The sequence below is a fragment of the Phyllostomus discolor genome, chromosome 2, assembly GCF_004126475.2.
Source record: "Phyllostomus discolor isolate MPI-MPIP mPhyDis1 chromosome 2, mPhyDis1.pri.v3, whole genome shotgun sequence".
NCBI lineage: Eukaryota > Metazoa > Chordata > Mammalia > Chiroptera > Phyllostomidae > Phyllostomus > Phyllostomus discolor.
In genome coordinates this window covers 150,323,401-150,333,325 of record NC_040904.2, presented here as the reverse complement: position 1 = coordinate 150,333,325, position 9,925 = coordinate 150,323,401, and the positions used below count along the sequence as shown (strand labels likewise).

General features: G+C 46.9%; 1 protein-coding gene across 1 annotated transcript; it reads right to left on the bottom strand.

The window, feature by feature from the left end:
• Positions 1–204: 204 nt before the first annotated feature.
• On the bottom strand, positions 205–2,910 carry LRRC10 (leucine rich repeat containing 10). The gene has a single exon (XM_036018692.1). It carries the CDS (start codon positions 2,093–2,095, stop codon positions 1,259–1,261), a length of 837 nt encoding a protein of 278 aa, XP_035874585.1. The 5' UTR covers positions 2,096–2,910; the 3' UTR covers positions 205–1,258.
• Positions 2,911–9,925: the final 7,015 nt, after the last annotated feature.

The following is a 9,925-nucleotide window of genomic DNA, read 5'->3' as shown; positions in this document are numbered from 1 at the left end:
GCTGGTGTGGCTCAGTGGATAGAGCCCTGGTCTGTGAACCAAAGGTTCAATTCCCAGTCAGGACACATGTCTGGGTTGTGGGCCAGGTCTCCAGGTGGGGGTGTGTGAAGGGCAACCAACTGATGCATCTCTCACACACTGATGTTTCCCTTTCTCCCTCCCCCTCTCCCTAAAAGAATAAAAAAAACATTTTTTAAGGGATTGTGTTATCAAATCACCCACTGACAGCAGTTAACATTCATGGGAAAGTCACAATTTACATAGATAAATGGCTAAAATACCTAGATTTTTATACTGATCATCAAAAGACCCTATATACAAAAGTCAAATCAGAACAAAGGCATAGATACTGAAGCTAAAGAGGCAGAAATTCTCTATGTATACCAGAACCTGCAGTTCAGATTTCCACATCCTTGTTTCAAGTGAGCAGGTTTCTCACCTACTGCCTTTAACCCGGTGTGATTCTGGAAATGCTTCCCTCCATGGAAGGGGATTCAATTCAGCTCTGGCTTGTTAATGTGAGTAAATAGGAGTGCTTTGCTTCATAGAGGCAGCCAGGTCACAACTAGGCGTGATGTTAGAGACCACATTGCCATAGATTGCGCTTTCTAGATGACGTCTAGCATTGTCAGTGACAGTAAACAGTTGAGAACAGACCTTGAGTCAAACCTTTTCGGGAAGATGAGCTAAGTTCCCATGAACCACTGTCAAGTTTGAAGGGTCAGATGGGCTCCAGCGAGAGGCATTCTTCATCAGGGGTCTTTTCAGCTTTCACTGAACAGGGGAAAAGCAAGGTCTTTTTGTGAGTCTGATTAGGTGGAAATGCCCTTTTAAGTGGCCTGAATTAGTAATATTTTCACACTATTGTGGTCACTCATGGTAAGAAAATACATCCTGCAGAAGATTGGAGACAGTCTCTCTAGGTGAGTACTATAAATACCTTATTTCAGGAGCTCACGGACCTCACAACCAGCCACTTTTGGAGAGTGGAGAACGCCACAGTGTCCCAGCCCTTGCTCTTCACGGTTTCAAAATACCTGCTTGGAGAGGCTGGTTTTCTGGCAAGGAAGTTGGCAGGCTGCCTGTGGCACACAACTTCCCTTTGGCAGAGATGTTTGCCAGGACATTTTTCTGCTTGGTGTGATTTAGAGATTTCATCTGATTATCAGCTCCTACAGAAGAGATACCCCAAATGTTCCAGAACAACCTTTTGCACTCTGCTGGAGTTGGGTTCTTGGCATTGACCTACCACTGAAGCTCAGGAGGTGGTAGGAGCAAGTGTGGGAGCCAGGGCAAGTGCCTGAGCCTCCTGGCTTTCCTCAGCTAGAGCGTAGCGCCTGGCTTTTCTGCGGTCAGGCTCTGGGGTCTCCTCTGCCCATCTTCCCACACGGCGCACACCTTTGGCCACCTTGGGTGCATTCCTGCAAGGGTTGTGGTCGTAGATAACCAGCTTCAGACTTGGCAAGTGGGCCAAGCTGGGGAAGTATCGGATGCTGTTTCGGTCTACATCAATCACCTCCAGGAAGGGCATGTGAAGCAGCACAGGGGGAAACTCCGTTAGCAGGTTGCCTGAGAGCCAGATAGTCCTCAGCTCCCGAAGGCGCCGGAGCTGACCTGGTAGCAGACGCAGGGCATTAGAGCCGGCATGCAGAGTCTTAAGGAGACGGAGCTCGCAGACCACATCTGGCAGCTGGGTGAGGCAGTTGGCCTCAACCCACAGAGTCCGAAGATTCTGGAGCAGGCTCAGTTCATTGGGGAGGTCGCAGAGTTTGTTGTTGCCCAGATAGAGTATGCAGAGCTGTTTCAAAGTACACACCACCTGGGGCAGAGCCTTGAAGTTGTTGAAATCCAGGGCCAGGATCTGCAGATTCTGTAGCTGCCCCAGCTCCAGAGGCAGGCTGCTGAGGTGGTTGTCGCTCAGGTAGAGCTTGACCAGCTCCTGGAAGGAGCACACGTGCATGGGGAAGCGGCGTAGCTGGGTCCCACTCAGATCTACCATCTTGTCCAGGGGCATCTCCCGGAGGTCTCCAACCACATAGTTCTGGCAGCGGTCAGCTGGAATGAAGGCCACGAGGGCCCTGATGGTGTTCCCCATGCAGAGGCTGGAGGCGTGGCGAGCTGCAGCCCACCAACAGCCGGGGCTGCCGCTGACTACTCTGAGGCCTGTCCTCCCCTCCCATTATAACCTGGGGATGGCGCAACAAAAGCCAGTCACTTCAACAGAGAAAAGTGCTTCTGATAGTGACCTGAGTGTCAGCTGACAGGCCCAGCAGACAGGCAAGGTCCAGGAAGCCAGATCTGACTCCCACACTTGCTTGTCATCCCTTAAATCCTGATCTCCTCTATCGACATTGTTTTAAATTTGTTTGTTGCAAGCTGAAAATAGTTTCACTGTTTTTTTTTTTCTAATGATAAAATGAGACATTAGATAAAGGTGTAAAAGAGGAAAGTGGAAAACACCCACAGTCATATTGCTCAGGGATAAATACTGTAAACTATTTAATATATGTCCTCCACCTTTTTGCTACAAGTAATCAATTTGTTTTTTAAAATTATCTATACTGTTTAGGAGTACTATGTTTTATCATAACATATGGACATATTTTTATGTTTTGCAGGTATCTACACAATTATAAACAACTGCAGAGTCTATTATATGGATGCCCTGTAATGTAAACAGGTCTTTGTCATTGGGTATTTAGGTTGCTTACAGTGTGTCACCATTATAAATAATCTCCTGCACACAATGTGAGCAGTAATCCATCAATTTCTTTAAGAAACGTCTTTACAAGTGTTTCTGGGTCAAAGATATGGATCTTTTTAGGGTTTTTCATTAGTAGTGTCTCCTCCCTACCCCCACCAAGTCTGAACTAGTATGCCTACTCTACAGGTGTCCATTTTCTTCTTCATTCTTACCAGTGGTTTCCCACACTTCCAAAATTTGCCTTTGCCCTGGCTGGTATGGCTCAGTTGGTTGGGTGTCATTCCATAAACTGAAAGGTCGCAGGTTTGATTCCTGGTCAGGGTACGTGCCCAGGTTGCAGGTTCCATCACTGGTCAGGGTGCGTGTGAGAGACAACTGATCGATGTTTCTCTCTCACGTTAATGTTTCTCTCCCTGTCTTTCTCCCTCACTTCCCCTCTGTCTAAAATCAATAAGCATGTTCTCAGGTTAGAATTTAAAAAATTGCCTTTGACAAGAGACAAACAGAAAAGTAGAAAAAAGAGAAGGAAACCCATCCTCCTAAACCTTCAATAGCTGAGAATGTGTTGCCATAGTGGATCTGGGCAGATGTAGCTAACTGCCCGTCAAAGGTCTGTGCTTGCCCGCCACAGTGCAGAGTTGCAGGAAGCAGCTATCCAGCTGGGACATCTCCTAGTACCAGTCTAAAGTAGGGGGTCTAATTCTGGCCAGTGGAATGTGGGCAGAAGTGATATATGTCACTTCTAGACCTGGTTCATATAAAACAGGCTCACCTTCCTCTACACTGTCTCCATCTGCTAGCTGGATATCAATGCCCAGGGTGACCTTAGAAGCCAGCCAGTATGTGGAAGTCACATGTGGAAGCTGGCAGGGCTTCGGTCATCCTGGGTCCCTGATAAATGCTAGGATCAGAGCACCTCCCACCTCCCCAGACTTTCCCTACCACCAATTGGATTTAGGTGAATGAGAAATAAGCTTCAGTTATGTTAAGCCATCCAGATCTGGAGGCTTATTACATGCTCTTAGTCGATAGAGCAGTTGTTAAAAATGAGAAGGTAAAACTATATATATAGATATGCAAAGATATTTTTTATTAAAGTTGGGAGGGAGAAGCAAGTTTCAGGACAGTTTTTTTAATCTCGTGTAAAAAATAAGTATATATTCTTGTATATGCATAAAAGTATAAGAAATAACTGATTCTCTGGGGAATCTGCCTGACAGATTGGGGCAATAGGAATGCTGACTTTTCTATTTACACCCTGTTGTACTGTTTGATTTTTTAAAACTGTAGACATACACTACTTTTAAATTGGAAAACTCTGGTCCAAAAGAAACAATCCGTTAGCTTACCTGCTTTCGGGATAGTGTCTGAGTCTGGGGGAAGGCTCGGCACACCCTTCGACCTCCCGGGCTGCCCATACTGAACGGAGTGATAGAAGAGCATTCTCCATGAAGGGCCACCCTATTTGGTGATGCAGGTCACTCTCCGCCTTCTTTCCACTCAGTCACACTGAGTGTTCTTGGACTTCCAGCACAGTGAATGTCAAGGGCTATTATCTTGAGTCCTCTCCTTGCTTTGTTGATGTGTACCGTAATAACTAGCCTCTCAACAGGTCCTGGGCTTTACCTCTATATTTAGTGCATCCAGTAGTGACTACAAATGGTCATGAAGCAGCTGCCCTGCTGTCATCCCTAGAAATGATAATGATAACAATTGCTACTCTTATTTATAACTAATCTGCTGAATACTAAGCATTGTGCCAGGTGCTTTACATATACTATGTATTCTCATAGCACCTGCCAGATAAATATTTTTATCCCCAATTTTCAGATGAGAAAGGTGAGGCTCAGAGAGGTTGAATAACAGCATCAAGTGTTTTTGAGCTCCCACCATGTTCCAGATGCAGGGAGTCCATCTGGTGGCTGAGAAGATAGAAAGGACCCTGATCCCACAGAGCACGCAATTGCATCAGAGCATGTGTGTGTGTAGGGGGCTTAGATCACACCAGCTGACAAACTTCACCCTTCCACACTGAACTTTCACTCAGCCCGGGAGGTCAAAGGGTGTGCCGAGCCTTCCCCCAGGCTCGGACACTATCCCGAAAGCAGGTAAGCTAATGGAGTGTTTCTTTTGGACCAGAGTTTTCCAATTTAAAAGTAATGTATGTCTACAGTTTTAAAAAATGCCAGCCCCCAAATGTGAGCTAAGAATAACCAGAGCTGAGAAAGACCTTTTACATGAAAGGTAGAGATCTGGAAGGTTTCCAAAGGACTCTGCACTCACAATATTCTCTATGCTCCCATTTTTCATTGCTTGCAGGGGTGAAGTCTATTTGTTTTTAAGATTGTTTTTATTTTTTTAGAGAGAGGGGAAGGGAGAGAGAAAGAAAGGGGGAGAAACATTGATCCATTGCTTCTTCCATGCTCCCAACTGGGAATCTGGCCCACAACCCAGGCATGTGCCCTGACTGAGAATTGAACCTGTGACCCTTCAGCTTGCGAGATGATGCTCAACCCACTGAGTCACACCAGTCAGGGCAGGGTTGAGATCTTGAGGCTTCAGGAAAAGACCACTGGCCTCTTCATCTCCACTTGGCTCTCCTGGACGCTCACTCTGTTCATTTCTCACTTGTCCTCCTGGGCCATGCAGAGCTTTGTCACTTCCCACCTCTAGCCTGGACTGGGGCGTCTGAGTCCTGTAACACGAGGCCCAGACTCCTCAGTGAGGCTTACAGGACCCTCCAGGACTGGTCCCTGCCCATCTCTCCAGTGCATCAGGGACTGTTGTCCTCCTCCCCTGGCTCCTGCTGGGAGCCAACCTGCACCAGTGTGCCAACCTTGCTTCCAGTCAGGGCCTTCCCACGTGCAACCCCTGAGGCCTGGCATGTTCCCCCCACCACCTTCTCTTTGTTCTTACTCTTCTGTGCTGTCCCACCTTACGTGTCATTTCCAGACTTTCAGAGGGAGGTGGTGATTTTATAACATGCTGTCAGTACTTCTCTCCGTAAATATTTGTTGATTGCCCATCTGCCCCACTGCACCGTCATCTCCACACAGGCAGAGGTAAGCTGGAGCCCACTGCCTGTCAGCTTTGTCGGTCTCTGCCTCAGTGCCTGGCTCTTGGTGGATCCTCGGCAAGCTCAATAAATGAGCTGCTAATTGGCTGGTGAAGTAGGCATGTATTTCCACTCATAAAATTATTTTTAAATACTTAAAATAGGAAAGAACACATTTAACTTATTATCCCTTGTTACAATAGTACTGCTACAGATAGTACCTTGTGTAAAAAACTTGTGTTTTAAATATATGATTGTACTTACCATGTATTTATAATGTGACATATACATATAGTTTCACATATAAAAGTGGTCTTTTATTTGGGAAAGGGGAGTAGACGTGGAGAGTTTCAGATATAGAATAATCAACAATAATAAAGTTACTTTTCTAGGTGGTATTTTAGTCATAAAGTTCTTTTTCCCCCTAAGCAAAAAAGTATTGTACTTCTCTGCCCATGGTCATAAAGCCAAGGGTTGGGCCCAGGAATAAAGGCTTTCCTTTTTCTATCACCTATGGTATCATTAGTAGTTCAAGTCTTCTTACATATTTATCACCCAGTGTTATGGTAGATAAAACTGTTGTGGGAAATAGTCTTCTTACCTTCTTTTTACTGAGTAATAAAAACAATTGTCTCAGGACCTTCGTACTAAAGACTTCCCTCAGCTCTGAAATGTTCCCTTCAAGCAACGGGTGTATCTGTGTCTGTGCGTATGTGGTGTGTGTATGCAACATGTGCGATGTGTGTGGTGTGTGGTGCCCTGCACGTCTTTTCAGGCTAGCTTCTCATGTTCAGCCTCCGCTCAGTGGGCATTCGCTCCAAGAGGTCTTCCTGGTCACCCTGAGTAGGCTGTGACCTGAGTAGGCTGCCGCTTCTCCCCCCAGTTTCTCTCCATCTGAGCTCTTTCCACCGTTTGTGAGTGTTACATTTGTTTCTTTGTTCTCTTGCTCCCCTGCTGGACTATACACACCCTGGGGCCAGCGACAGTGTCACTCCTGTTCATGGCTGTGCGTTCAGCACTAACGACAGCACCTCAGACAAAGTGGGCCTGAACTAGCACAACAATAAGTAGTGAGCCACAGACAAATGTACCCGCTCTTCTGGAGCACTTTAATGAGTGAGTGGATGGACGTGCTACTCCCAGTTTGATAATGTACACTCAAGTTAATATTTATGAGTAAATAGACTTCTTTCTATCATTGATTATCATTTAAGTAAGAGGGTGAGTGGTTCTGAGAAAGACTCAAAATATGTATACAGATACATGCACAGGAGAAGGCAAAAGATTTACGTTTGTGAGCACGTGAAACAAGTTTTCTTATATCATTACTTATTTACTGTATTATTTTCCATATAAACAACTGTAAGCCTACTTTTGCCCACTCTATATCTTATAACTGTATCTATATCTACTCATATATCTTTATCTATCTGGTTGGAAGACCTAGAAAGGAACTCCTGTTTGCTTTGCTTGGAAACATGTAGGATGATCTCCAATTTGGTACATCCCAGAGCACAATGCCAGGGTGGAATCCAAGGGTTTCCCCCAAGATTTCACCTGTAGACCTGCCTGAAGCTGGATTCCAGAGAAGTCTCCCAAAATTCTCTGTGAAGTTAGATTCTCTTTCAGTGTTGAACTGCCAGAGTCTGTTCGCTAGCAACCGCTGTGCTAAGACAGTTATTCTGAGAAAAGGGGCCTCCAGAAATGAGCCATGAAATGAAACACGAATGCCAAAGGAGTTCCATCGACCAGCACGCTGGAGCAGAGGGTGTGGGGAAATGAAGGGAAGTGGGGAGGGGCTCTTCCATAGCCTGCCTGTGAGTGAAGGGAGCAAGGTCAGGAGAAGGCCTTGCAGGGATTCAGCCTCACAGTCTCTAGGGACCAGCAGAGAGGGGGTATCGTCTGGGAAGCAGAGTTTCTTGGTGGCCTGGACAATAGGCCTTGTCTGTGATTGCAGCCAAAGGCCATTTCAGCGACCGCCTGCTCCCTGCATTAGGGGGTTGGGTTTGCTGTTGGAACTTGGACCGGTGCTGCTTACTTCACTGGGGTGTTTCACGGCTCTGTAGGTTCAATGTAGCTGCACAAGTAAATGGGTCCTTTCAACTTCTCAGCCTTGATCAGTAATTCTTAACTAGTGCTGGTTGGCGGTCTTGCTCTCCTGGAGCTGGCCATGTCTGGAGGCATTTCTGGCCGTCACACTGAGAGTGCCCCGGCATCTTGTGGGCCGGGCCCGGCTGCTGCTGTCTTCCTGCAGCACCCACGACAGACCTTGCAACAAACTGGCCCAAAATGTCAATGGTGCTGAGGTTGAGAAACGCTGGGCTATCCTGCCGCCAGCCAGTCCTCTTCCAGGAAAACGCAGCATTGTAATCGTAACGTGGGCACAACTAGTATTTTATCTCCTTGACTAGAATACATTTTTGTTTTCAGTTGTAGAGAAAATTTTCTTTCAATTTGAAAAAGTGGATTGGATAGTATAGAATGCCTCATATTAACTATACTTTCAAGACTTTGCTTTGGCATTCTTGATATTCCCCAATCTTCCGGGTAAGTAAATGGGTTGATAACGTGAATGCAGCTTTGGGTTTGGACCTGTGAAATTTGAATTGACTATAAACCTTATAAAAGTCTCATGAAGTCTCCTGTAAGTTGTTGGTTTTGTTGGGAGGAGCGGTTGGGGAGCAGGGGGATGGGTGGATCTTCTAATGTGTTTTCCACTAGAAATACTGTTACGAACTGGTACCCCAGGTTAATTGACAAGAGTTGGCGTAACCGTGGAACAACAGAAGCACAATGATAATACCTTGCTCACAGTCTTACTGACTGCTGTGCGTAAGATGGTTTCTACACGATAACCAGTTCTGAGCTGCAGCTGACGCATCAGGCCTGGTAGCTAGAGGTGACTTCAGCAGATGGTAGATGCTACTAAGCTCCGGGCCACCTGGAGCTGGGCCCATTGCTGCCTCCATGCAGCCAGGGTTCAATCAGAAAGGAGAGGTTTGGTAGGAAACCAGCGGGGTCTGCCACGGGGATGTCTGGTGTGTGCAGGTTGGAGGTGGTGGACCTGAGGTGGCATTTCAGTGCTACCATTTCCTGCCTCTGTGGCTTTGGTGAGGCTGCTGAACTCCTTGGGAAATCTTTAGATATTTGTCAAATGGAGATAATAACAATGTCATGGTGAGGATTAGATGACAGTAAACATCCAGAACACAGTAGAAGCTTAATCCATGTCTGTTCCCCCCACCCTCTGCTACTGCAAACTTTCTTTTGCCAGTACTTGCTGGGTTCCACCTCACATCTTTAGAGTATGTCAGTGTTTGCCCAGGGCACACCATTTGACTGCTGCCAACTTAGAACCCCCTGGAATTGGTGGCACAACCTCATAACTTGGGCAACGATAGCCTGGTGAGTAGGGAACAGGCCCTGAACAAGGACAAGGAAGCCTGTGTGGCTGATGCCGGTGTGCCTGCACATCCTCGTGGCTCGAGGAGGTAAGGGACCCTTGGCGCAGCCAGTGGGAGTGACAGCATCTCTCCCTGACTGCCGCCTCTCGCTCCCTACCCACTGAGGAGCCCACAGTGAGACGAGGTGAATGGAACCTGGGGTGGGACTGATGCCATGTGCTCACTCATTCATCCCTCTCTACCTTTTCAGGGTTTCTTTGATCCAAGTTCAGTCCAGTGGGCAACAGCTTGGAGAAGCAGGGGCCCTGGAGGAGTTTTATGAAAGACCATCGGCTGTAGGTTTTGCTAGTAAATATCTGCAAAGCTCCCCTTGGGAAGTGTGCTTATAGAGAGAATGATGAAAGAGCAGTTGTGTGATTATGTGAGTAGACTGGGGACCTGGGGACGTCTGGCTCTGAAAGGCTGCAAACCCACTGGACTCCCCAGAGGTCCAGGATGATCTGTGTGCTCCTCTTGTTGGAAAGTTTCTCCCGTCTACTTCTGGTTCACCATTGCCTTGCCTTAGGCATCCCCCCGATGGTAGGGCTCAGCTGGAACACATTGTTGAATCCTGCCCAGGTTGAATCCCACTGATGGGTGTGGGGGTACTGTGGGAAGGCCCCAGATTCGGACTCTAAGATCTGTGTTTGAATTCTCTAATTGCTGTGTGACCTTGGGCCTATCGTTTAACTTCTCTATCTTACCTTTTCCTCACCTGCACAC

Coding starts and splice junctions, on each gene's coding strand:
- LRRC10 (XM_036018692.1), bottom strand. CDS start 2,095: ATGGGGAACACCATCAGGGCCCTCGTGGCCTTCATTCCAGCTGACCGC.